Source organism: Myotis nattereri, assembly GCF_964212035.1.
Source record: "Myotis nattereri genome assembly, chromosome: 19".
In the NCBI taxonomy this organism is placed as follows: domain Eukaryota; kingdom Metazoa; phylum Chordata; class Mammalia; order Chiroptera; family Vespertilionidae; genus Myotis; species Myotis nattereri.
The window spans coordinates 26,906,746-26,934,001 of record NC_138095.1 but is presented as its reverse complement, the minus strand read 5'-3'; the positions used below and the strand labels follow the sequence as shown (position 1 = coordinate 26,934,001).

At 62.7% G+C, this 27,256-nt stretch overlaps 1 protein-coding gene across 1 annotated transcript in view; it reads right to left on the bottom strand.

The window, feature by feature from the left end:
* Positions 1–660: 660 nt before the first annotated feature.
* Positions 661–27,256, bottom strand: part of BCR (BCR activator of RhoGEF and GTPase) — a gene marked incomplete at its 5' end in the record, with an annotated part of 72,434 nt that continues 45,838 nt past the window's right edge. The window contains 17 exons of the mRNA XM_081113951.1: positions 661–3,272; positions 3,854–4,016; positions 4,706–4,811; positions 5,524–5,658; positions 6,624–6,763; positions 7,228–7,337; positions 7,962–8,021; positions 12,809–12,940; positions 15,666–15,763; positions 17,045–17,119; positions 17,947–18,051; positions 18,670–18,745; positions 19,033–19,152; positions 20,357–20,525; positions 22,066–22,187; positions 24,747–24,887; positions 26,893–26,945. Of these exons, the coding sequence (XP_080970077.1) occupies positions 3,183–3,272; positions 3,854–4,016; positions 4,706–4,811; positions 5,524–5,658; positions 6,624–6,763; positions 7,228–7,337; positions 7,962–8,021; positions 12,809–12,940; positions 15,666–15,763; positions 17,045–17,119; positions 17,947–18,051; positions 18,670–18,745; positions 19,033–19,152; positions 20,357–20,525; positions 22,066–22,187; positions 24,747–24,887; positions 26,893–26,945 (1,895 nt within the window). The 3' untranslated portion in view covers positions 661–3,182. The remainder of the gene's footprint in view (positions 3,273–3,853; positions 4,017–4,705; positions 4,812–5,523; positions 5,659–6,623; positions 6,764–7,227; positions 7,338–7,961; positions 8,022–12,808; positions 12,941–15,665; positions 15,764–17,044; positions 17,120–17,946; positions 18,052–18,669; positions 18,746–19,032; positions 19,153–20,356; positions 20,526–22,065; positions 22,188–24,746; positions 24,888–26,892; positions 26,946–27,256) is intronic.

Below are 27,256 nucleotides of genomic sequence, written 5' to 3'. Positions count from 1 at the left end.
AGATGCAACAGGACTTTTCTTAAAGGTCTTCATGCCCGGCCGGCGTGGCTCAGGGGTTGAGTGTCGACCTATGAACCAGGAGGTCAGAGTTCCACCCCGGGTCAGGGCACAGGCCCGGGTTGCAGGCTCGGTCCCCAGTAGGGGGCGTGCAGGAGGCAGCAGATCCATGATTCTCTCTCATTGATGTTTCTCTCTCTCGCTCCCTCTCCCTTCCTCTCTCGGAAGTCAATAAAAATACATTTTAAAAAATAATAAAGGTCTCCAAACAGGACTGGGAAGGTCGGGGTAGAGACACGATAGCCTTTTAGGGGCGGCACACTCAATGCGAGGCCGTGGTGGCTAAGAGCGACCAGGGCCTGCAGGCTACAGAGGCCAGACCCACCGAGCCTGGGCCCCAGCGCAGGAGGCTGAGGGCTCTGCAGGGCCGGGTGTGGTTGGCGCCCTCTCAAACCAGATGGCCCTCAGCTCTCGCTCCCCTCGGAGTGACGGATGCTGCTCCGTGTCCCGACACCGTCCAGCGGCCCCTCCACAACGGTGGGCACACCTCCCTCCCCGAGGCCCAGGGGGCACCCGGCCCTTCCGGCCACCTGCCGCACTGCCCACCCGAGGCCCCGAGCGGTTTTCCTTCTTCGTGCAGCAATCACCACCACGCAGGCCAGGTCGTCTCAGGCAACTTTAATGAAAGTGTCAGTGGTCCCTTCCCCCACGCGGTACAGATGGTGGCGCTCAAAGGCAGACAGGAGCTGCTGAGACCAGCCCGAGCCCCTCCCCGGTGGGAGGCGGGCGGCCCGGGGAGGACGGAACAAAGCTCAGGGCTCCAGACCCCACAGCCAGGGCCGGGAGGCTTCATTTCTTGTTGCAGCGCCTGGGCCTGGCCGCCGAGCAGCGAGCAGCGAGGGTTGCATCTGGGCTCCGGGCCTTCCTCTGCCCGCTGCTGGCTCGCCCACCCGGGGGCTGCATGTCAGAGGGACCACGGGGGATCCCTCGTGAGCCCGCCACGGCGGCCCAGCGAAGGGGCGCTTTTCCAGCGATGAAGGGGCGGCCATTCCATCGTGAAGCGCACATTCCACATAAATAAAACAGGGAGGAGGCGGGAGGGGGCAGGGGCGTTGGCACAGACGCGATGTATTGCTTTCCAGGTTCAATGCGACAGATGCAAATCACAGAACCGGGGAAGGGGACCCAGGGCGGGTGAGCTCTCCTAAGCAGTGTGTTCCCGGCAAGGCGGGAGGTTTGCTGAGGTGGTCGGGGCGGGAGCCAGGCCGGAGGGACCCCGGGAACCCACCCACCGGACCCAGAAACGCGGAGGCCAGAGAACCCCGCGCCCTGCCCTCATCCCCCCGAGAGCCGGGCTGCGTTAACGCGGTGGGTCCGCTCTCCTCGGGAGAAAAAAGTCCAACTAAATAAATACAGTATGCAGACGTAAGACCTTCAGTGACCTGTTTCCTGCCCCCTCCCCAGGGACGCGGGCAGGGGCGTGGGGCAGCGCCACCGGCTACCGGCGCGATCACGTGACAATGAAACACCTTTTCCTGAGTCACACCATGGCTTCCCTCCTCCGATGCATCACATCCTCTCTTCCTGCAAGGCCGGCGTGGACACCTTGTCCCTTCTTTTCTCCTCGCCCCACCCCTCTATTTATTTTTTTAATCCTCACCCGAGGATATTTCTAGAAAGAGTAGGACAGCGAGGGAAAGACAGCGAGAAATACTGATGTGAGAGCGACACATCGATTAGGTGCCTCTTGCATGCACCCCGACCAGAGCCTGGCTGGGGAGGGAGCCTGCAACCGAGGGACGTGCCCTTGACCGGAATCGAACCCGGGACCCTTTAGTCCGCAGGCCGACACGCTATCCGCTGAGCAAACCGGCCGGGGCCCAACCCCTCTTTTAAAAAAAAGACAGATACAATGTTCATAGACCTGTTTCTTCAAAATACTTAGTGGCTTCCCATTCTCTTTCCTCTCAGCCAGAGGGTCAGGGGGGTTCGCGGGAGTGCCAGGGGCGTGCAGAGCGGGCTGGGGGTGGGGGGCACGGCTGTCCTCCCGCCTGCTCTGGGACGCGGCTCCCGATGAAGATGGAGCTGGCGCTCGGAGATGCCGCTCTCCTATCTTATCAGGTATCTGAGTCTGTCCGGGGGGGAAAAATTAGAAACTATGTATAAAACTTAAAAATATTCAAGTATCAAAAGGCTATTCGGATCAAAGTTTAAAACAAGCCGATGCCGAGGCCGCAAGCGGAAACCGTTACAAAAATGTACTGAGTCTGTTCAGCGGAGCGAGGACCTGAAGCCGGGGGTGGGGGGTGGGGGTGGGGGGCAGCTAGCGATCCAGGCCTCTGTCAGCTGCAGAGGGCAGCGTGTGCCCGGCGGGGAGGGGGCTGGGCTGGGCTGGGCCGGTGGCAGGGGTCACTCCCCTGCAGAAGGAGCCATAAAGTGCGCGGCCCAGGCCTCGCGCCCCCTGGTGGCCGGTCCCGGGTGTTACACGGGCGGCCGCCTTCCAAGGGGCACGTGATCTGCAAACACAATGCCACAGGACAGGACAGGAAAAAGACCCCTTTCTGCACAGAGATCCTTCTAGAAAGCGAGGGGAGCGAGGAAGGAGGCGGAAGGGGTCCGACGCTACACAGTGTTGACCTAGCTTTGCACGCCCTGTTGCACACAGGAGTCGAACGTCTTAAGTCAGGAGAACCCAAGCGCCCCCACCCACGCGGGGACGGGCTGGGGCCCCCACGGTGCGAAGCAGCAGCAATGTTTCTTCAAGACACGACCGTGAGGGAAGCTGCTCGTGTCCCCCTCTCCCCGGAGAGGGTGCATCTTGACAGGGGATCCAGTAGAAATCTTTGAAACTCTGAAAAGTTCATAAAAAAAGAACCCAAACAACCCCACTCCTTTCGCCTGGTCTCGGGGCCAGGCCTGCACTCTGAGCCGTGCGAGCGGGCTTTGGGGCGCCCTCTGGTGGCGGGAAGCCAGAGTCGGAGGCCAGCGGGAGCTCAGGGGCCCGGCACTGTCCAGGCCACTTGGCCTTCTGCCTTGGGCAGCGAGCTGTCTCTTGGCAGAGGGCCCGGCTCTCGGGGGGCGCCCGAGGACGCCTCAAGAAGATGCGGTTCCTGCTCCGTGGCGGCCTGTCTCGCCGGGAGCGTCCCAGGCCGTTCTGCCGGCTTCTCGGAGACGGAGTCGGGCCGTTAGACTTCCGTGGAGAACAGGATGCTCTGTCGCTTGCTGTCGGGAGCAGGGATGGCCTCCAGCTGCAGGAAGTACAGCAGCACCTGGACCTGCCGGGCACAGCAGGGGCACGGGGGCAGCTCAGAGGGGCGCTCACAGCGCAGGCGGGAGGTCCTCCCGACCAAAGGCCGGGGCGCCGTCACCGAGGCCCTGAGGCCGGCTCGGGGTGCGGAGGGCTCCTACGCGGCCATGAGCCCCTCACAGCAAGACACTGGGGTGCCCCTGAAGGACCACCCCAAGAAGCCCAGGAAGGTGCAAAGGGAAGAGGCCTCCCTAGGCGGGTCCCTCTCTGGCCACCTCCTCTGTACAATTTAAAATATATATATATATTTGCATTGATTTCAGAGAGGAAAGGAGAGGGAGAGAAAAATGAATGAGAGAATCATCGATCAGCTGCCTCCTGCACGCCCCCTACTGGGGATCAAGCCCAAAACCCGGACAGGTGCCCTTGACTGGAATCGAACCCAGGACCCTTCAGTCCTCAGCCGATGCTCTATCCACTGAGCCAAACAGGCTAGGGCTCCCCTGTACAATTTGAGTGGCGCCTGGCAGGACTCCGGGGGGAGCAGGCAGGCAGAGGCAACATCTGGGTGAGGCTGGGTGCCATGGGCTGGAGCCCGTCTGCTCGTACCTGGGACATGACCTCCAGGGACCAGCTGTCAGTCATAGAGATGGGCTGGCCGGGGGTGGCGGGGAGCTTGCTCTCCTTCTCCGAGGGCCGCAGCAGCGTGGGGCCGAAGACCGTGGCGAGGTTGTGCAGGGACATCTTGTTCACCGTCTCCTTCTCGGCCACCCTGCGAGAGGCCGAAGCACAGGGTGCTGTTGGGACGCCGCCTTCAGGACAGAGGGGAGACCCGGGGGCCGGGCCACCCCAGAGTCCTCAGGGAGCGTGGTGATGGGTGCCAGCCACCCCCTCTGCCTTGGGCCGGCTCCATAGCACAGCTGACCCGCCCCTGGCTGTGCTGGAGGCAGACCCACCCTCGTGCTCCTGGGTCTGAGGGGCCCAGACGGAGAGGACCTGAGGCCAACAGGTGGCGGGGCCAACCCTGGGCCATGACCTTGGCCAAGACAGGGTGGGTGGGGTCCAAGCATTTCACTCTTTTTTTCCGCCCCCAAATATATTTTATTGATGTCAGAGAGGAAGGGAGAGGGAGAGAGAGAAACATCAATGATGAGAGAGAATTATCGATCAGCTGCCTCCTACACGCCCCCCACTGGGAATGGAGCCCACGACCCAGGCATGTGCCCTGACTGAGAATCTAACTGTGACCTCCTGGCTCATAGGCAGATGCTCAACCACTGAGCCACGCTGGCCGGGCAAAGCACCTCACGTTAAGGCCGGGTGCAGAGGGGGCGGTGGTGAGAGGGAAGAAGGTGGCCGTGGCTCTAGTGCCCAGAGCGGGTGGGTGACCCCCGGTGCCAAGGAGTCTGAGGGGAGCCCACGGGCGCAGAAAGCGCTCCCCCGAGGCAGAGCAGGGGGTACCTTTTCAGGTGGTCCAGGAGGAAGAGGAAGGTCAGCAGGTTGGCTTCGGGGAGCGACAGCAGCAGGTTCAGCATGCAGCTCTCCTTCGCCACAGGGTCTGACAGAGCTGCGGGGGAGGGGGGGATGGAGGCCTGTCACTTCTTGGGGTCACTGGGCATAGGACAGCCAGGGCGGTCATCCTTGGGCTCACACGGTTGGGAGCCTGTGACAGGAGCCTGTGTGGGGCCGAGCCCCTTGGGACACCTTCTCTCTGTCTGAAAGGGGTCACAGGCACCAACAGGGAACACCCACTCGGCCATTCCTGCCTCCTGCTCAGAACAGCCCGAGGCACGGGGAGCCACGCACGGAATGAGACAGGCAGCCCGAGGGGCAGGAGGCTGCGAGGCCCCGGGGACCCCCTATCACCCTGTTCACAATCGGGGGACAATCGAACAGCCCCGGAGGCAGGGTGCAGAGGCTGCAGCTGCCCCTACACCAGCGCACCCCCCCACCCTCTGGACACTACCCCGCCTTTTGACCTGGCGTCAGCCCGGCTTTGAAGGCGGGCGCGCTGATGTATCAGGACCTGGCATTAGGGGAGCAGGACAAGGGCTCTAGAGAGGAGGATGAGGAGCCATCGCGACCCCATCCCCACCCCCGGGCAGGTACCCAGCTACTCAGAGGGGCGGGGACAGAAGGTGCACGGAGGACAGAGGGAGGCCTTCGAGCACCGGCTCGGGTCTGGGTGCCCCTGGCACGCACAGAGTCTGGGCTGAACCTCGGACCGAGGCAGGGGGGCATGCGGACCAGAGGGGAGGGGGAGGTGCTCCCACGCTCACCGATGCCCTCGGCGAAGTTGGGGTAGAACTCGTCGGTGAAGAGCGGCTCGGGCAGCTCGCGGAAGTAGAGCTTCAGGGTGCCCGCGATGGCGTTGACATCCATCTCGCTCATCATCACGGACACGTCCTTGTTGTCTGGACAGAGCACAGGGGAGGAGGTGCTACCCCACGTCCTGCAAGGGTCTGCTCCCCGGCCTGGCTGCCTGCCTGCCTGCGGGGCGCCTCTCCCCTTAGCCGTGCACCCCACTCCTTCCCAGCCTCCTCCCCACACCGCCCGCTGGGCGAGGGGCAGCTGGGGAAGGAGGAAGGAATGGGGGGGCTCGATCCTGAACCAACGCCCAGCTGCAGTGCCTTTTTATTTGTTGTTAAGCCTCATTTTCCACTGACTTTCAGAGAGAGTGGAAGGGAGGGGGAGAGACAGAGAAACATGGATGTGAGAGAAACACATTGATGGGCTGCCTCCCTGTACATGCCCCGACCAGGGCCAGGGATCGAGCTGGCAACCCGGGCCTATGCCCTTGACGGGAATCGAACCCGGGACCCTCCAGTCCACAGGCCAATGCTCTATCCGCTGAGCAACACCAGCCGGTTGGATGTGGTGTCTTCTGACAACAGGAAGACACGGTTACTTTTCCATTTCAGGGGTTAAGCCAGCGCCTTCCCTGTGGGCTGCGGTGGCCACTGAGGGCCCCCTGGGGTCTGGGTGTCTTTGTCAGCTTCCTGGTGTGCGGAGGGGAGGGAGACAGAGACCCGCAGGCTGCCGGGCCCTCGCACGGCCTTCTCGCCAGGCAGCCACGCTGGCCCTGGGCTTCGGTCGGCACCTCTGCGCCCCGTGCTGCCCCCCCAAAGAGCAGCCTGAGCCCCAGCAAAGCCCCCTGGGGAAGCCCTGGTCCAGCTCAGCAAGAGCCAGGCCTGGTCCCAGGGGCTGAGGACCGGTGCAGGCAGAACCGCCTCCCACAACCGTTTTCTCCTCACTTTCTCCTCACTTTCAGGAACGAGAAAGCGCAGAACGTGATACCAGCACAGGCCCCGAGGGCGCCCCGGAGACAGCACGGCCACCCCGCCCACACCCGCCCACGCTGCCCGGGGCCACCACTCACTGACGTCGAAGGCCGCCTTCAGCGCCTGGATGTCCGTGGCCACGCCGGACACGCGGTAGATGCCCACCTCCTCCATGCCCCGGCGCTCGATCTCCTCCACGCACTGGCGCACGATGTAGGGCACCTTGGACCTCTCCCTCCTGCGGGGAAGGGGCGCACGTGAGTGCCCGGCAGCCCCGTGTGAGCCCCAGGGGCGCAGCCACTGCCTGTCCGGACGCCTGGAGCCGGGGGCAGCAAAGGCGCCAGGTGAGAGCTCCTGGCTGACCCGTGACCCAGGGGCGGGGTCGCCATCCTGCAACGGGGACCCAGGTCGTGACAGACCCAAGTGGGGGAGAGACCCCTGCCCTCGCAGTCCCGGGGGTGGGGTGGGGGGTGTGCGGGCCAACCCCCTGCATCGGGAAGGAATAAGGACGCTCCCGAGCCTGTAGGGTAAGCTGTGCAGGAAACATGGGGGCAGCTAGGCACCCCGTGTCCCGGGGCCTGGGAGGCAGCCACCGGGCCGTCCACAGAGGGGAGACCCGCGTGCGCTCTGTCCTCCAGAAACACCTCAGGAGGGGAGGAGGGGGGACAAGAGTCCCGAGAGCCCGAGCCCCCGGACACGCACTTGGTGACCACGGCGATCTTGACCCCGAAGACGCCCGTCTGCTTCCGGGACGGCATCCTCTTCAGGCTGAACTCCCTGCTGGTGAACTTCACCGAGAGCTTCACCTCGATCTGGGGGAGGAGAAGGCACGGCCCTGTCACCCTCTGGTCCTCACAGCCCAGGATCCGGGCGCATCTCCGTACCCCGGGGGCAGGCAGGCCCAGATCCCAGCGCCAGGCGGGACTGCCGCCGGGACGCCCGGGTCCGAGTCAGCAGGAGCAGGATGGTGCGGGCAGTGGAAGGACCAGTTTGGCGGAACCTCCCCCCACAACCCCACTGCTTCTCTTTTTAATTTAATTTTTTGACTTTTTGCTTGTTTCTCTCTCTCCCCCTCTCTAAAATGTCTTACATTTGCCAATTCACTTTTTTGTTTTTTAATCCTCACCCGAGGGTATTTTTCCACTGATTTTTAGAGAGTGTGGGAGGGAGAGGGAGACAGAAACGAAGGGCCCTGAGGGCTCGTCAGGGGACCTGCCTGTCCTGGCGGTGCCACTGGCCTCGTGCTAGGGAGGGATGCCCAGTGCCCGGCCGCTGGCTGTGCTCCACACCCCACGTGGGTCCCTCCCTCCCGGTGCAGCGACTCTGCTCTTCGGGCCTCCCCCTCCTCCAGCCCCCCCTCCCTCCTACACGAGCCGGGGCCATGCTCACCTGCTGGGGTGAGCGGGGGGGGCCCCCAGAACCCCGCGGGTACATACCCCGTTCATGGCGATGACCGTCCGCTGCCAGTCTCTGTCCTGCAGGGCCTGGGGGTCCAGCTGAAAGCAAGGGGTCGCGATTACCAGAGGCCCTGGGACCCGTGCCGAGGCCCCACCAGGCCGCAGCCCACGCCCGCTGCTCCTCCACACCAAGTGGCAATGCGCGCCGCACCTGGGCCAGCACCTCTATCCCGGGCCAAGGGGCCTCCCGCGGGGAGCGCACCTGCTGGGTACCTGGGACCCGAGAGCCCTCCTGCTCCCGACTGCTGTCCTCTGGGGCCAGGGGACACCCTGTGTGTGAGGTGGTGATGGCTCAGGCCCTGCTCCCTGCTCCTCCCTCCATCCCGTCCAGATGGGAGCTGAAGTCCATGCTGGCAGTCCAGGAGCTGGGGCCCCCCTGCCACCGCCCCCTCCCCCCCCCCCCCCCGGGTCAACCCTCACAGGTGCTCCGCTCAGCCAGCGCTGAGTCCTCGCTCTAAGTGACAATTCTGGACGCCCCATTTCACGCAGATCTGCCTGGAGGCAACGCCATCCAGAAGTTCGGCCGCGGCTCCTCCCACAGCGTGCGCTGGGACTGGGGTCTGGCCGTGGGGCCTGGTGCCCAGGAGGGGCCTCCCGCTGTGTCAGGCTTGTGGCTTAGAGTCTGGCCCAGAAGGAGCCGGCGCCCAGCTCTGAATCACGACGCTAGGGACCCGGGGCGCTGGCCTGCAGGACTCCGCTGTTTAAAGTCACCTAAGGAGGGCCCGGCCCGGCCGGCTAGCGGCTGAGCGTCGACCTAGGAACCGGGAGGTCAGGTTCGATTCCGGCCAGGGCACAGGCCCAGGTTGCGGGCTCCATCCCCAGTGTGGGGCCTGCAGGAGGCAGCCGATCTCTCTCTGCCCCTCTCCCTCCTCTCTCTAAAAATCAATAAAACCGTATTTAAAAAAAAACAACCAAAGAACTGAGACTTGGCCAACGCAGCCGACCAGCAAAGGGACAGGGAGAGGAGGGGACGGAGGCCCCTGCCGGACACAGCTCCCCCCGGGAGACAGCACGGCCCCGCCGGCCCACCTTGCCCTTGCACAGGAGGTTTCGAAGGTGGGTCCACAGGGTGGTGCCCGGAGCGCACAGGTGCTTGTCCGCACAGACCCCCGGGCTCCGGTGGAAGCAGCGCAGGAGGCCCCGCATGGCGGCCGGAGCGGCCGGCGCCTTTCGCATCCTTGTCCCGCTGGTCGCTGGTCGGAGGGCGGGCAGGGCTGGGCGGGAGGCTGGACGGGCGCCCCGGACTCCGCAGCCTTTTGACTGGGGTGCGCAGGAAGCCCCGCCCCTCCAGCCTGGCTCGCCAAGGTCAAAGCTTCCTCTGACCCTTCAGTTTTCGACTTTTTTTGGGGCCTCTGTTTGGAAAAAACAGCCCCGCCAGCAGCCGATTGGTTACGGGAACTGTGTCGCATCATGGTTTTCTCCAAAGCCCAGAAAAGCCCAATTTCCTTCTCCAGGGGCCGTTTCCTGTGGGCGCTGGAAACGCTGAGTAACGCGGCTGCCTGGCCCGTGCATCGCATGGCGGGAGGCGCCCCGGGGACACCCCCAGGGCCTGCACACCCCAGCCAGTTACCCCAATAATGGCACGCACTGCCTCGGACGGACAGAGCTGAGGACACCCCATGCCTGTCCCTCCTGGATAGCTGGCCCGGTGACAGGGGATTCGGTGCCATCGTCCACCCCCAGCACCGAGGTCCAGACCCCCCACCACCCGGCCCAGAGGCCGTGGCAGGAGCTGGCCTGCAGGCGAGACCCGGGCCACCGGCCGCAGGCCGCAGGGGGCTCCGCCCTGGGCCCGGCCCTCGCAGTGGCCCTGGACGGCGGCTCTGGTGGGAGAGGCCAACCCCGGGCTGGCTCGGTGCCAAAGCACAGAGCGTGCTAAGCCGAGCGGAAGCAGCCAGAATAACACGGCGACGAGGAGCCCGAGCGTCGCCCCGCGGCCCCAGACAACAGTCAAGGCTGGCAAGCTCTGTCGGCGACTGTGAAAGCCCCAGCGAAGTAAACAAGTGGGGGGTTTGGGAAAACAGCCAGCCAGCAGCCAGCACCAGGAAGGGGACGTCTCAGGGAAAATGTGAGGGTGCTCCCGACGCCACCTGGGGGGCCACCTGGGGGTCTCCGGCCGCAGTGCCGCTTGGGGGATGGGGCCTGGGCGTCGGGTGATGTCTGCTCACACCCAGTGTTCTCAGGAGAATGGTCTGGATCCTGCTCGTCTCCCCAGAGCTGTGGGCCTGGTGGCCGGCTGCCCTGAAGTCTGCCTAGGAAACTACCCTTTGGGGCTCCGTGGTTGAGCTTCGACCTATGAACCTGGAGATCACGGTTCGATTCCTGGTCAGGGCACAGGCCCGGGTTGTGGGCTCGGTCTCCAGTGTGGGGCGTGCAGGAGGCAGCTGATCCATGATTCTCTCTCATCATGGATATTTCTCTCTTTCTCCCTCTCCCTTCCTCTCTGACATGAATAAACATATATTAACAAAAAACAAAACAAAAAACTACCCTTTGCACCCATTCCAGGAGGCGGGGGGGGGGGGGGGGGGAGGGCAGAAGGGCCCGTCCAGGCAAGGCAGGCACTGATACGCCCGGAGCGGCCTGGCCGAGGACCAGAGCTGGCCTGCGTGCTTGGTGGTTGGCAAGGCCAGCTGGGGCACCCGTGGACTGGCACGGGGTACCTATTCCCCCGCCCTCCGCCGACGGGGGGGGGGGGGCAGCACGGAGCTGTGCTCAGGAGGAAATGCCATTCCCTCCTCACCCGCCTCCTTGGAGACGGCGGTCTCCTCTGTGCCGTCACCGCCCAGAATGGACCGAGCGCTTCCCTGGCTCCCGACTGAGCCCCAAATGTTTGCACATCACCCACTCCCTGGGGCGGTTTTCTTTCTTTAAAAAAAACCTGAACATATATTTTAAAATGTATTTCCGAGAGGAAAGGAAAGGGAGAGGGAGAGACAGAAACATCAGTGACGAGAGAGAATCATGGGCCGGCTGCCTCCTGCACGCCCCACACTGGGGACGGAGCCCGCAACCCGGGCAGGTGCCCTGACAGGGAGGGAATGAACCATGACCTCCTGGTTCACAGTTGATGCTCAGCCACGGAGCCCCGGCGGCTGGGCGTCTGGACCTGTTCTTGCACCGGTCAGACACCCATGGGTGCTGCGCCTTCCCCTCCTCACAGGAAGTGCTCTCCACTCAGCTTATGAGCCAAAGTGCGTATGGGGGGCAGGGAGCACCTTGGGGGGGGGGCAGGCCATGCACTCCCCACCCCCCAGCTCTCCACCCCACCCACCACGAGCAGCAGGACCGCCCACCTGCCCGCCCGCCCACATGGCACTAGGGAGGCGCCGGGAGTGACTGGGAAAAGCCTGGTCTCAGGGGGCTGGGTCCCGGGCATGGAGGTGCTCCCCCAGGCGCCCCACACCACAGCACCCACAGGGTCAGGGAGCAGGAGGCCTGGCTGGGGTGCGGGGCCTCATCACCTCTCCTCCTCCTCCTCCTTCCTTCCTTCTTCCTCCTGGGGATCCCGGTGCATTAACAAGCCGTCGGGAGCCCAGCCAGCCCATTCGGGCCTGAGTCACAAACATCCTCTCCCGCTTGCTGGGCGGGATTCCTTCCTGGCGGACGATGCTCGCGGCCAGACCAGACTTCCCATCAGCCCTCCCTCCGGGGCAGAGGCCAGGGGTGGGGCCCAGCCGCCTTCTCCACCAGCAATGACCACAGATCAGACACTGAAGGGCCCACTCCAAGCTACCGGTGTGGGGACGCGCGCAAGCACACACACACACACACACACACACACACACACACACACAAGGTGAGATGACTCCACTCGGCCACGGGAGGTGTGGCAAGGGAGCTGACAGACGGTCTCTCCTTGAGCAAACTCTAGCCAGGCTGCTCCGGGCTGTTTTCCAGCGAGGCCTCCTCCTGGCACATCCTCTGAGCCCAGTGATAAGACAGAAGAATCCTGCTCTGTCAGTTCGGCCAGAGGCCATCCCTGATATCTGATGGCCTTAACAACTGACCCAATTTCTTATTCTCCTCTGGCCCCCAGGCGATGTCTGACCCCCTGACCCCGCCCTGGCCTGCCTCTGACAGGAGCCCCATTAGGTGCGGTCAGCCAGAACCCTCCTACCCTGAAGTTTTCTCTGACTGCCGTCCACTGACACCCCCTCACCCTACTCCTGGGCTAGAAGTCCCCACTGTTCCTTGTCGGGGGTCAGAGTTGAGCCGCACTCCCCTCCCCTGTGGCAACGCCCCACGGCAGGGCTCCCTACACTCCTCTCGGGAGCCCCTGGGTCTGGGGGACAGGAAGTGACTGTCGTGGGAACGAGGACATGGCTTTGGGGTGATGGGAATGTTCTACAACTGGGCTACTGGTGATAAATAAAGTCTGTTTTTATTATTGTTATTTTTAAGTCCTCTCCCAAGGATATTTTCCCATTGATTTTTAGAGAGAGTGAAAGGGAGGGAGAGGACAGAGAGAGAGGAACACCAAGGTGGGAGAGACACACTGATTGGTTGCCTCCTGCCTGCGTCCCGACCAGGGCCAGGGATCGGATCGAACCTGAAACCCAGGTGCGCGCCCTTGACCAGGAATTGAACCTGAAACCCTTCGGTGCCCAGGCCGACGCTCTCACCACTGGGCCATACCAGCCAGGGCAAGATCATCATGCTTTTCCCAGAAGCGCCGGCCTCATAACCCTTTGCCTTGAGGAACCAAAGCCCAGATGGATAAACAAGTGGAACTGGACTTCCTTTGGGGACACACTGGGGCCTAACGGACACTCACACAGACAGACAGACAGACAGACAGACGGGCGGAGGCGGCGCAGCCTCACCTGGACCTGGCCCTTCCCCATGATCCTGTCGGTGCTCTCGCCGTCCTCCTTCGCGATCTTCGTTTTGTTGTAACACTTCTCGTAGCACAGGATCCTCAAGGTCTGGGAGCCCTCCAGCTCGATCTCAAACTCCTGCAGCGCCGGGAAAGGACAGCCCCACGTTAACAGCCGGGTCCGAGGGCGGCGGTCCCTGCCGCGGCCGCAGGGGCCCTCCGCGGGGCGGTGTCTCACAAACAGCTTCTTCGCTGCCCCCGGAGGACCAGGCCTGGAGGCCGCCCCCACTGCAGCCCAGGGATGCAGACCCCAGACGCTGCGGCCCCGTGAGCATCACACCGAGACCCTGTCTGGAAGATCTGGAAGCTCCGAATGACTCATGTTGTTGTTGCTAATCCTCACCTGAGGATATTTTCCCATTGATTTTTAGGGAGAGAGGGCGAGACAGGGAAACACCGATGTGAGAGAAACACACCGATGGGTTGCCTCCTGCACGAGCCGCGACCAGGGCCCGGGCCGGGGAGGAGCCTGCACCACGGATCCAAGCAGCAAGCGCCGAATGACTCTCAAACCTAATCCCAGCCCCCGAAGCCAGCATCTCACAGGGCGGCGGGGCCCCACACGGCCTGCACCAGCTCAGGGGAGGGGCTACAGAGGCAGACATCGTATGGATGGCCTTTGGGAGATGACGATGTATCCGTGTAGGTTCGCTGACTCTAACACATGTCCCATCCCGGGGCTGTGCATGTGTGTGTGCATGTGTCTATGTGCGTGCATGTGTGTGTGCGCGTGTGTGTGGGGGGTAGAGGGTATAATGAGAAACCGCAGTCCTTTCTGCTCCACTTTGTTGTGGACCCGAAGCTGCCCTTTCTATATCTGAAAGGGAAAAAACCACCGATGCAGGAGGTGATCGGGAGAGAGGGGGACTTCAGAGGAAAGACCTGCCGCAAAGGCTTTCGGGGTGTCTGCTGGGAGGTGTGTCACCTTTCTCCTCCGTCACCCCACAGACCTTCAGGCCATTCTGCACCTCACACCAATGCTTCTGGGGGCCTGGGCATTTTTTTAGACATATATATACTAGAGGCCCGGGGGTCCCTTGGCCTGGCCTGTGGGGATCGGGCCGAAACTGGCTCTCTGACATCCCCCAAGGGGTCCCGGATTGCAAGAGGGCGCAGGCCAGGCCGAGAGACCCCACCAGGGCACGATCGGGCTGAGGAGGGGCCGCGGGAGGGCTCCAGGGCGTGTCTGGCCAGTCTTGCCCAGTCCCCGATCGGCCGGATCCCAGCAGCAAGCTAACCTACTGGTCGGAGTGTCTGCCCCCTGGTGGTCAGTGTGTGTCATAATGATTGGTTGAACAGTTGAACAGAACACTTAGCATATTAGGCTTTTATTATATAGGATTTTTTTTTTTTTTTACTGATTTCAGAGAGGAAGGGAGAAGGAGAGAGATAGAAACATCAATGATGAGAGAAAGTCATGGATCAGCTGCCTCCTGCATGCCCCCCCACTGGGGATGGAGCCTGCAACCCGGGCATGTGCTCTTGACCAGGAATCGAACCTGGGACCCTTCAGTCAGCAGGCCAACACTCTATTCACTGAGCCAAACCAGCGAGGGTTGGGCATGGGTTCTTAGTGGGATATGGAGAAGAGTTGGGGGGGTTGGGGTGGGGGAGAAAGCAGCTATTTCTGAGCCGGAATGGGTTTGGGGCGGGGCTGTGTGTGCCAGGAACAGGTAAGACCCCTAGAGACGCTGAAGGCACCGCCTGGGCAGTTGCTGGGTGACCTGCTGCTGTGGCACTCCTGTGCCGGGGTCCCACACACACCCCCACCCCCACCCCAGCTCGCAGCTGAGCTCGCTGCATGTCCGGAACCCTCCTCCTCCCTGCCCGTTGGGTCACAACCTTCTTGCTCTCTGCAAAGCTTTCTGTGACGGATGCCCCCGGCTCTGACCCGTCCCTCATGCAGCCCTTTCTGCGGGAACGCCTGGGGCTCCCACAACCAGGCAATGCCCTCAGCTTCTTGGGCCCCAGCCCCAAGGAGGCAGCAAGTCTAACGGCCTGAGCAGTGGATGCTGGGAACTGACACCTGGGTTCTGGCCCCACCACCCCACCAGTCGCAGGGCCCATCGGGGACCAGACAGCCTGGTGGGTCTTAGCTTCCCGCTCTGCAGGGAAGGGGAGGGGCGGTGGGGGCGGTGGGCGTGGTGGTGGCAGCTCTGGGCAGCCTGGCAGCCTCCACCCACCCTCCACCCGAGGGCCAACGGCTGCTCCAGGGGCCTGGAAATGGCGCCTCTCAAAGATCTGGGGGCTTCATCAAGACTGGCCACGCTGCCATCAACGGCTCCAGGCAGGCCCGCTGGGTAAGTAGGTCACCCAAGGCGGAGGAAAATAGAGAGCAACCCACACACCCAGTGCCTGGGACAAGCAAAGAGGACCCTTCCAGCGCCCAGGTCTCCAAGCCCAGGCCCCCACTCCCACCCTCCCCACCCCCCCTCCCGGCAGAGCCCCGAGCTTCCGGAAACCAAGTGGGTCACAGAAGGCTCATTCCAACTTCGCGGGAAAAATGCCATGGAAACTTACCAAGTAAACACTCAGCAATAACAAAGGCAGCACAAAAGGCCCTTTTAAGTTCTTTTTCCAAACACTCCTCCAGCAAAATCGGTCATTTCTTTGTCATGGGGGAGGGAGGGCAAACTTCTCGGGAAGATGCAGATAACATCTCTCGGGCAAGCCACCCCTCCCCCAGGAGATTCCCGGAATGCACGGCCTTCGGCCTTCGGGGGAAGCCTTGGGGAGCCTCTGGGGGTTCGGACTCCTCCCAGGACAAGGGCAGCAGCCAAGAACGGTGGGAAGGGGCGCCTCACCTCGTTCCAGTTGGGCTCAGCCGTGTCCCTGTAGACGCGCGTCTTGGCTTTGTTCACAAAATACCCAAAGGAGTCCACCTCCAGGGTGCAGTACAGATCTGCGGGGGCGACACAGAGGGTGACCACATGGCCCACACTTCAAAAAAAATGTATTTTTTAATTGATTTCAGAGAGGAAGGGGAAGGGAGAGAGAGATAGAAACATCAATCAATGATGAGAGAGAATCACTGATGGGCTGCCTCCTGCACGCCCCCTACTGGGGATCGAGCCCAGAGCCCAGGCATGTGCCCTGAGCAGGGTGGGGGTATGTGTGTGTGGGGATGTGTGGTATTGAACTGTGACCTCCTGGTTCATAGGTCGACGCTCAACCACTGAGCCACACCGGCCGGACAACCCCCATTCAAAAGAGGGGGCGTTAGTTTTGAAATCGGAAAAAATGGTCTTGATTTCCTTTCTTCTTCTTTTTTTTTTTTTTTTTGGTTAATCCTCACCCGAAGATATTTTTTACATTGATTTTTAGAGAGTGGAAGGGAGACTGAGAGATGAGAGAAACATCGATGTGAGAGAGACACATGGATCGGTTGCCTCCTGCACGCACCCTGACCAGGGCCGGGGAACCTGTAACCAAGGTATGTGCCCTCGACCAGAATCGAACCCGGGACCCTTCCCTCCGCGGGCCGACGCTCTATCCACTGAGCCATACCAGCGAGGGCTCCACTGCGTGGTGGATGGGAGGGCCCCTGGGACTAGGAAGAAGGGAGTCTGTGCACCGAGGGAGGCAGGACGGGTGCCCCCTGGACACACCAGCGTTTAGGTGGGGGACAGCCCGAGAGGCACCCGGAACAGCTGTGCGTGCTGCAGCCTTGCAGGGGTGTCACCTGCACGCTGTGCAATCCGTCCATCGCGAGGGTGCAGCTTGAGGGTCTTCAGTAAATTTACACACGTGTGCCCACCGCAGGTGGGCGTGTGCGCACCGGGAGGTACAGGTGATCGGCCCTCACTGCTCTACCTACTCCAGCAGCTGGGAGAGGCCCCCGAGAGGGACTCCTCAGAGCAGCCAAAGCGACGCTGCCCATCAGGACCCACGAGCCCCTGACCACCTGAAGCCTCGCTCACTGGTCTGTCCGTAGCCAACTCCAGCCCCTGCAGTGACAAGCCCCACCAGCAGGGGTCAGCGCGCCCGCTCACAGGACCGGAGACGGGCATGGGAAAGGGCAAGGTCCACCCCAGGAAAACAGCTCCACACCCCGGGCCGCACCCCCAGGGCTCAGGGCTCAGGGCTCAGAGCTGCCTGATGGTCACTGGAGTCACTTCCCTGGTCCCACACCCTCGGGCTCCCCGCCCGCCCGGCCGCCTTCCTTCCCAGACCGGACACTTACTTGAGCTCTGCTTAAAGCCGGCGGCCGAGTGGACGATGACATTCAGGAAGCCGTAGAGGCCGGGAGACTCATCGTCTGCGCAAGAGACAGAGAGGTGAGCGTCTGTCTGTCCTGAGGGAGGGCGGCAGGGGACAGGCTCGCCTCCCCCATCAGCCCTCGGGGGCACCCTGTGGTCGCCATGTGCCCAGCAGGGGGCAAGGTGACGCCACAGACCGGAAACATCCACGTGGCCTGTCTTGGGGACCTGAGGATCTAGCATTTCTGTTTTTGTTTTTGTTTTAAATATGTATTTATTGATTTCAGAGAGGGAGAGGGAGAGATCGAAATATCGATGATGAGAGAGAATCACTGATTGGCTGCCCCCCGCACACCCACTACTGGAGATCGAGCCCACAAGCTGGGCATGTGCCCTGACCAGAATGGAATTGAACCGTGACCTCCTGGTTCCTGGATGGATGGCTTAACCCCTGAGCAACCCCAGGGAGGCAGGATCGGGCTGTTTTCACAACACAGAGAGACCAGTGACCGAGAACAGGAGAGGGGTCACGGGAGCGTGTGACATGGATGGGGGGGGATGCGTGTACAGCATATACCTGTGTGTGCGACCAAGTGTACACCAGTGTGTGCAACAGTGAACCAAAGGTGCTGGCTGGGGAGGGCCGTGGGGGGGCAGGGGGACAGGGGGACGAGGGGGGGGGCCAGCCCTGGTGCACGAGGAGTCTGAGGAGTGTCTTGGGATGGGGGCGGGGCGATGGGTCTCCTCAATCACCAGCCGTGGGGCCAAACAGCACCTGTCCTACCCCGCCCACTCCTGGGAGAGGCCAGTGGGGACGGAAGGCCACAGTCCCCAGGTCAGACGGACAGCAGAAAGGGATGCGCGGGGGCGGGGGGGGGGTCCCCACCTTCTTTGTTGATGGTCAGGGGGATGCAGTGGACCGTCTGGAGTTTGACGCACGAGTTGGTCAGCATCTGCAGCTCCACGGACGTCAGGGAGAAGCTTTTGAAACCTGGGGAGGGGGGGGTGTCGGCACAGGCGCTCAGACCTTTCCGGGGGGACGCTTACTGATGCCGCCCCCAATTGCACCCTCGGCACACCCTGGTGAGAGGGCACGACAGGCGGGCGAGACCTGCTCCCGCGAAGGAAGTGGTGTGTGACAGAGCGAGCCATGGCCCCGGAGGCGCAGAGCAGGAGAAATCCCAGCGTAACCCTCACAGACGCGGGGTCAGCCACTCCCCGGCACGGCCACGGGAGTTCTTCCTTCTCTCTCTTTTTTAAAAAAATATACTTTTGTTGATTTCCGAGAGGAAGGGAGAGGGAGAGATAGAAGCATCCATGATGAGAGAGTCATGGACCGGCTGCCTCCTGCACGCCCCACACTGGGGAAGGAGCCCGCAACCCGGGCCTGGGCCCAGTCCGGGAACCGAACCCGGGACCCTTCCTTCAGTCTCCAGGCCGACGCTCCTTCCACGGAGCCGCTCCTTCCACGGAGCCACGCCGTCCGGGCCACCGAACATCTCACCGGGAGTCCCACTACTCGGGGGAACAAGAAGGTCTGAAGCCACAGGTGAGAACCGTTCCGCCCCGACCCCCCGGACACGGCTCCCTCCGCGCGGAGGCCACTCACACTTCTTCTGCTGCTCGCGGATGTTCTCTCGCCACTCGGCGCGCTCATAGTCGGAGGAAATCAGGAACGTGTAGCTCTGGTGGGGGGAGAATGCGCCCCGTTACCTCTGCCCCAGCGAAGCTGCTCCCTGTCCCTGTCCACGTGGGACACCACCCTCCGGGGCACGCGCACCTCCGCGCCTCTGGCCGGCCGGCCACGCACACGGGGACAGTACTAATGGGTGGGAGCCAGGGACCAGGAGGGCCGGCCTGGGGGAGCGGGAGGGGAGTGGGGGGGGGCGGGAGGGGAGCAGGGGGAGCAGGAGGGGAGCAGGGGGAGCGGGAGGGGCCTGGGCGGCAGAGTGAGCCCGCGCTGGGCACTGACCTTGCCGTTGCGGCTGTGCACCCGGAAGGCCATGCTCGGGGACATGAGCAGGAGCATGGATTCCTGCTCCGACAGCTTCTTCTTCAGCCTCTCGATGGCCTTGCTGCCCTTGTTGGCTCTCTGCGGGGAGAGGTCGTGGTCACATCCCCGGCCCGGGGGCCAGGGCCACCTGGTCCCGCTCGGCCAGTTCCCGCTCCCCCGATGCTCAGCCCTCAGATGCCAGGAATGCCACTGGCAGCTCAGCCCAGCACAGCGCCTTGGTCAGCTGCTGCCGGCTCCAGGGTCAAGGGTCAGGGCCGGGCACAGGCTGCTGGCCGGGCTCAGCCAACCTCCCTATTTTTGTTAATCCTCCCAGGAGGGTATTTTCCCGTTGCTTTTAGAGAGAGTGGAAGGGAGCGGGGAGAGAGACACATCGATTGGCTGCCTCCCATATGCGCCCTGACCAGGGCCAGGGAATGAACCTGCAACCCAGGTATGTGCCCTGGACCGGGAATCGAACCCGAGACCCTTCGGGCCCGGGCTGGTGCTCTAACCACTGAGCATCACAAGGGCAGAAGAGCGACCTTTACAAACCTCCCGTCTTTCAATTTCTTCAAACCTGGACACTGTGCAGGGGCCGCTGTGACGCCAAGGGCCCCTCCCCACTCCTGGGACCACACACATTTCAGCATCAGGCCCCCGGGAGCGTGTGGGAGGGTTTGCACGGAGCCCGGGCGCACCCCCAGGACCTGGTCGGGGAAACCCTGCCTGCCGGGTGCCATGCGCCTCCCTTTGGAGCACCCACCATCCCGGGCAGACCTGACACTATGGTCACCATGGGGACAAGCATCCCGGTGGCAGCACATACGGCTCCGCAGCCCCAAGGACGCGGCCTGGCTTCCCCTCTGCGGGGAGGTGGCAGGCCCCTCCGTGGGGATAAACCACCTCACCACACCCCCTACTGGCCTCCCCACACAGCAGGCTGGCAGGTGGGTGAGGAGCGAGGAGGACATCTGTCCTGCTGTGCCCACCTCCGTCAGGGTCACCCGGACCAGGGCCAACCTCCTAGGGACCCGCCTCCTCTGCGGCCACTGCATGCGACCTGCTGTGGCCTGGACCACTCCTCACTGGCCCTAAAACCCACGCCTCTCCAGCAACAACCAGGGGTCTGCCCGGGGCGGCCCAGGGTGCCACCCGGGACTCTCTCCCCATCAAGGCAGCCGGGGCCCTCGCCCTCGCCACGTTCTGGAAGGCTGCACGCCTGACGGGGAGGCCCAGCAGGTCCCAGAAACCAGAGGCGGGGTCACCCGCTCGAGCGGCAGAGCCCGGCCTCCTCCGTGCCCACCTTCTCTCTCTGGATGTCACTCTTGATCTGCGAGATCTTGATCTTCATGGCGTCCAGCTCCTCGTCCACCACCAGGGGGATGGTGGGCGCCGCCTCGGACTCGTCCACCGTCTGGAAGCTGAGGTCCGTGAGCGGGATGTACCACTTGCAGTCGTACTGCTGGGTTTTGCTGGGGAGGGAGGAGCAGGTGAGCACAACCCCACCTTCCTCTGACCCCTGCCTTCCTCTGCCGACATCGCTGCTTTCAGAAGCCGAGAGCCGCGACCTGAAACCTCAGCCTGGCGCCCGCGGGGCAGGCTGGCGTGAGACCCCCGGCTGACGCTAAGGACCCAGAGTCGGAGATCCCTGGACGCGGGCATGTGTGACGGAGGCCCCGGGGGTCTGACAAGCCCCGTTCCCCTGGGGAAGGAGTGATGGTGGCAATTGGCAGGCTCTGTGACGTGGGAGTCGTTACGGCCACCCAATGACAACCAGGACAGGCCCGCAGAGGCCCCCCAAGTCCTCGAGTTTGAGGGGCTGCTGATCTACCGGGCGCGAACCCTTGCCTTGACATATGGGGAAACGGAAACTCTTTTCTTCTTCTTTGTTTTTAAAAAATTTTTTTGTTACTTTCAGAGAGGAAGGGAGAGAGGGAGAGATAGAAACATCAATGATGAGAATCACGGGTCGGCGGCTCTTGCACGCCCCACACTGGGAATGGAGCCCGCAACCCGGGCCTGTGCCCCGACCAGGAATCGAACGGCGACCTCCTGGTTCACAGGTCGACACTGAGGCTCCTCGCTGAGGTGAATGATTAAATCCACTCAGCACAGCAATGGAAGGTGGGGAAGAGCCCACTGCTGATCCCTCCCAATGTGACCTTCCTGCCTCCATCCCAGCGCGAACACGCTGGGGGTGTGATCCCTGGGAGGCTGTGTGCATGTACATGTGTGTGCGTGTGTGTACGTATATGCGTGTACATAGGTGTGTGTGCGTGTGCATGTGTGTGCACCCGTACATGTGTGTGTGCATGTACGCGTGTGGGCACGCAAGTGTGTGTGTTTGGGGTGGGGAGAGTGTCTGCAGCCTACGTTGAAATAACTTAGGAGCTATCACCAGGTTTGTGGAAACCAGGTGCAGCAGCCAGTCCCTCCACCTGGCAGCCTGCACCACACCCGGCAGCTCCCCACCTCCCCCCCCCACCAGTCACTCCCACTTCCCAGTCACGACACAACAGTCCTCCAGTGAGACCTGACCCAGACCCGGGAGGTCTCCAGGGGGTCAGTGATGACCTTGAACCTGAGCCGGGCCTCACATTCAGGTGGAAACAGAATGCAGCTTAGAGGGACCACCCGGCCACACAGGGACTGCCCTCCGCAGGCTCACGGTGAAAGGAAAACAACAAAAGACAAACAAACGAAGGCCCAACCGGCATGGCTCAGCATAGCTCAGCATCAACCTATGAACCAGGGGGTCATGGTTCGATTCCCGGTCAGGGCACGTGCCCAGGTTGCAGGCTCCATCCCCAGTTGGGGGCCTGCAGGAGGCAGCTGATCCATGATTCTCTCTCTTCATTGATGTTTCTCTCTCCCTCTCTCTTCCTCTCTGAAACTGATAAAAGTACATTTGAAACAAAAACAAACAACAACAAACTAGCTTTCCTCTGTGCATGAAACCAATGCCACGCCCCAGGGCCTCCCCTGCAGGCACAACGGGCTTCGGTCACTCACCCTCCGCTCTGCTTCTTGAGCTTGGTGCAGAGGAGCAGGTCGGTGAACAGGAAGACGTGGCGCAGCTTGCGGGCGCCCTCCACCAGCTCCACCATGAAGCTGTCCTTCAGCAGCTGCCTGTGCTGCGGGCGGGGCGGGCAGGGGCCAAGGTTAGGGCAGCGGCCTCCACCCCCTCCACCTCCAGCCGCAGACCCACGTTCCAGAGCGTGCCTCCGTCTCATCGGCCCGAGAACATATATGCCATGCAAGCTCTTCTCCGCTCACCAGTTACGAGCCCCTCCTGGGAGCCTGGCCCGTGGAAGAAGGCACGTGGGTGGGGAAAGGCTATTGGCCCGAGGCTGGGAGGGTATGTGACGTCTGTGTGGAATGATGGCAGGAGACCCCCTCAGAAGCCACTGAGTCTCAGACTGGGCACGGGGCCAGCCCCGCGAAGGACGGGGAACTGCCACACAGAGCCTGGCACTTGGGTAAAGACAGGGCAGCCTGGCCCGGCCAGCATGGCTCAGTGGTTGAGCATCGACCTATGAACCAGAAGGTCAGGGTTCAATTCCCAGTCAGGGCACATGCCAGGGATGCAGGCTCCATCCCCAGTGTGGGGCGTGCAGGGGGCAGTCGATCAATGAATCTTTCTCATCATTGATGTTTCTCTCTCTCTCTCCCACTCCCTTCCTCTCTGAAATCAATAAAATCTTAAAAAAAAATTAAGTTCAAAAGAACTGAGCTCCTGGCCACCACCAGCAGAGGGCACCCTACGCCCAGCTCAGAAGTGGACTCAGTAGGGTCCCCTGGGCCTGCAGGTTGGAAACACCCAGATGGTCCCCTGCACTGACCCCCCACCCCCCTGGCCTCCCCTCTGGCCCACCCACTCTCCCTGAAATCCCACCTCCGGCACCTCCATTCTCCATGGGGCCACCTGAGATGCCCTGCTACTGGGCAGCCAGCATGCCCGCCCGCTGGGCTGAGAGGACGTGGGGCTGTGAGGAGCACCTGGGCACCTTGGCCGCCCGGCCCCTCCGCACCCACCCCTGCCTGTACACACCCTCATCTTCCTAAGACAAGCCTCAACGCCACGGCGCCCGGCACATCCGGCCAGCCCCCCTGCCCCTGCGGCGTCCCGGCCTGAGCCCCACTGTGTGCTGCCCCCCATCTCTGCCTCCTCTCTGACTCACCCAGGCCGAGCAGGTGGAGATGGTGGCTAGAGGGCACCCCCAAAAGCCCAGGCTGATGGAGGCTCCTTTCCTCTCGGTAGAACACTGCCAGAGCAGCTAAAACAGAGCCCCCCAAACCCGGCCGACACGCAGGGGAAGCAGGGGGTGGGGTGCCCCTCAGGGCCTGAGACCGGGGCAGTGCACCGAGCCACAAGGGCCGCCTGCAGCCTCGCTGTGGGACCTGCTGTGTGGTGGCCTGAGAGTGGATGGAGGGGACATCTCCCTCCTCACGGCTCTTCCCGGGAGGCCCAGCCGGAGACACCTGACCAAGCCGCTCGCTCACCGCCCGGCCCGGTGAGACCCTGGGCAGGTGGGAGCTTCCCACTCCGCACGCAAGGAGCTGCCTCCCAAGGAGGATGGGGAGGCCAGGACCTGGGCGACGAGACCCAGAGCGACCCGCCCGGGAGCCTGACACCCAGCACCTGGCGCACGAACCACAAGAAAGAGGAGGAAGTGGCTCTCGGCGGCGGCCGCCGTCAGGTTCACGGCCGGAGACCGCAGAGGCCGCGCGTCAGTTCCCCTCGCCGAGTGCACCTTCCGACGGAGGATGCTCACGATGGCGGCCAGCCCCCTGCCTGGTGCATCTCTGTGCCTCGCTGCGTGCCGCCCGCCGGGGATGGCACCGGCCTGACCACACGGGGCCGCTCCCAGGAAGGGGCAGAGGCCACCAGGCAGGCCGGGGCAGTACGTCTTGAGCCCTTCTGTTCTTTTTAAAATGTACTTTTTTTATTGATTTCAGAGAAAAAGGGAAAGGGAGAGAGAGCTAGAAACATCAACGGCGAGAGAGAATCATTGATCGGCTGCCTCCTGCACGCCCCCTACTGGGGACCGAGCCCGCAACCTGGGCCTGTGCCCTTGACCGGAATCGAACCTGGGACCCTTCAGTCCCCAGGCCGACGCTCTATCCACTGAGTCAGACCGGCCAGGGCCTGAGCCCCTCTGTTCTACAGCCTCTCATCAATGAGGTGCTGGGAGATGGGGACCGGGCGGCTGTCAGTGAGGGAGGAGGGAGGGGGAAGGAGAACATGTCTGACTGAAGACGTCACACACGTGTTCTGGATGCCACACATGCACGCCACACACGCCTCCCTTTCTCTCCCATTTAAGTCCTTAAATCCGGCGACAACTCTTCTTGAATAAAAGAACACTCAGGAGATGCTAGGTGTTCCAGGCAGGCGACAGGCCACCCTCCTTCTCCCGTCTCCTCAGCGGGGACCCCGAGCTGGCCAAGTGTGGGTAACAGAAGGGGTGCCCTGGACATAACCCTCGTGATGGAGAAAGGAAGAGGCAGCCGAGTGAGGCTCGCGCCTGTGCAATTCCACTCTGACGCCCTGCACACGGGACTGGGTGGGACCCCGCCAGGGTCAGAGACCCCAAAAGGCACTGCACTTCCTGTGTCCCATTGAACCGTCCAGGGTTCGTCCGCTGAGGACCAGAGGGGACCCTGGCCCCCTCCACCGCGGCCACGCTTACCTCGCCTTTCTTCACGGTCATGGACTGCCGGCGGGGCGTGATCTCCTCGTTGATGCTGGACAGGAAGTTCTGGGAGATGCGCAGGGCGTCCTGCAGCAGGGGGTGGTCGGGGTGGCTGGGGGGGGTGTGCTTCAGCAAGTCCTGCAGCAGGCGAGGGGACGCGAGTCAGACAGCCTTGGCACCGCCCTCTGTGGGCACACTGCAGACACACGCTGGGCTGCACCCAGGGCCACGGGCTCTGCAGGCCTCGCTGCCGCCTCTCACCCGGGCCCGGGCCTCAGGGCAGCGCTGGGCGCGCACTCGGGAGGCAGGGCCCAACAGAACTCCCACAACCTGGGGGCTCGCATGCTGCCAAGAGAGGCTCCCACCCTCGGGGTCCAGGGCAGGCTGCCTCCACCTCGGCACTGGTGACACTCTGAGCCGAATGATTTTATTTTTTTTTTCATCCTCACCTGAGGATATTTTTCCATTGATTTTTAGGGAGAGTGGGAGGGAGAGGGAAAGAGAGAGAAACATCGATGTGAGAGGAACACATCGATGGGTTGCCTCCTGCACACGCCCCGACCAGAATGTGGGCCGGAGAGAAGCCTACAACCGAGGTACGTGCCCTTGACTGGAATCGAACCCGGGACCCTTCAGTCTGCAGGTTGACACTCTATCCACTGAGCCAAATCGGCTACGGCTGATTTTTTTAATAAGTATTTTTATTGATTTGCGAGAAGGGAGAGGGAGAGGGAGATAGAAACATCAATGATGAGAGAGAATCATGGATCGGCTGCCTCCTGCACGGCCCACACTGGGGATGGAGCCCACAACCCGGGCATGTGCCCTGACTGGGAATTGAACCGTGACCTGGTTCATAGGTCGAAGCTCAACCACTGAGCCTCGCCGGCCGGGCTGGGCCAAATGATTCTCTGTGGCGGGTGTGGTCCTGTGTCCTGTGGGAGCTGGCACCTCCCCGGCCTCACCCACTGGATGCCAGCAGCACCTCCTCATCTGCAGTTTAACAACCACAAACGTCTCCAGACATGGCAGCACGTCCCTAGGGGGCGGACTCGGTCCCGGTCCGGAAGCATGAAGCACGGGCAGTGCCAGGTCAGGAGGAAACAGCTCCCCCCGCCCCCCAGCTCCTCCTCTGGTAGATAAGAGCCTAAGGACGCAGCACGGACTCCTTCTCCACGAGCGATGCACGTGACTCGCCCTCAAGGTCACCAGCTCCCTGGTCAGAGAAACACAATCCCTTCTGCTCCCAAGTCCAGGTGCCCTGCACAGACAGCCCACAGGCTCCCGGCAGCCCCGCCAGGGCGCTGGGCGGTGCGGCCTGAGACCATCACAGCGAGGGGACACGAGCCACGGGCCAGATGCTTCCAAACTGGAAACCCCGTCTCCTCTCCCTCCGTCCGAAAGCTCACAGCCCCAGCGTGCGAGGCTCAGGGGCTGTGCAACTTGCTCTAAGTCTGTGAGCAGCGTCTCCCGGGCAGCAGGAATAGGGGCCATGTGTGTTTCCTGGTTTTGCTTCTTAGTATTAAGACAACCCCATGCCTGGCCGGCGTGACTCAGTGGTCTGAGCGTTGACTTATGAACCAGGGGGTCACAGTTCGATTCCCAGTCAGGGCACATGCCCGGGTTGCAGGCTTGATCCCCACTGGGGAGCGTGCAGGAGGCAGCTGCTCCCTGATTCTCTCTCATCACTCATGTTTCTCTCTCTCTCTCCCTTCCTCTTTGAAATCAATAAAAACATTAAAAAAAAAAAAGACAACCCATTCAGGGGCTGCCTCACCGCCTTCAGAGACAGCCCTACAAGGCGGGGCCTCCCCAGGCTGGGAGGCGGTGGCCACCCTCCAGGCCCCGGAACGCACCCGCCGTTGTGCCCAATCTGACCAACCTGGAGTCCTAGTTCCCACAGGAGACGGGATGCCCCGCCCTGCCCCTGCTCCAAGGGGAGCGCCTAGGACACCCCGAGAGCCTGCTGTTCCCCCACATCCCCTCCCCAGGAGCCCAGGATGGCAGGGGCACCTCATGTCTGCATCTCCAGCGAAGGCAGGGAGCAGAAAAAGGGGAGTAGGGGCCCCTCATAAACACCCCTGTCCGCCCGAGAACAGCGGGAGCCGAGAGGCCGGTGGGAAGGCCGGGGCGCGGGACTCACGTGCAGGACCAGCGTGCTCCGCGTCACCCGGTCCACAGGCTTGTAGAGCAGGGCTGCGGGGAGAGAGGGGCCACCGTGGAGAGAGCCGCCCCGCCCCCACCTGCTCACCCTCGCAGCGAGCGCACCCCTTGCTCAGTGACCTCAAGTACCAGCAAGGCCGGGTCCACGGCATTGGGCGGTCAGTTGGTACCATGAACGTGGAGCCCAGAGCTGCCGCCAGAAGCCGAGCCCCGGTGGCTGACTCAGTGACAACCGCTAAGCTGCTTAGTGTCCCCCTGGGGTTGGGGAGCCCGCCAGCACCCCGTGAGGACGGGCCAGCGGGGGTCCCCACCCTGGCGGGAGACCTGCTCTCCAGGCCAGGGCC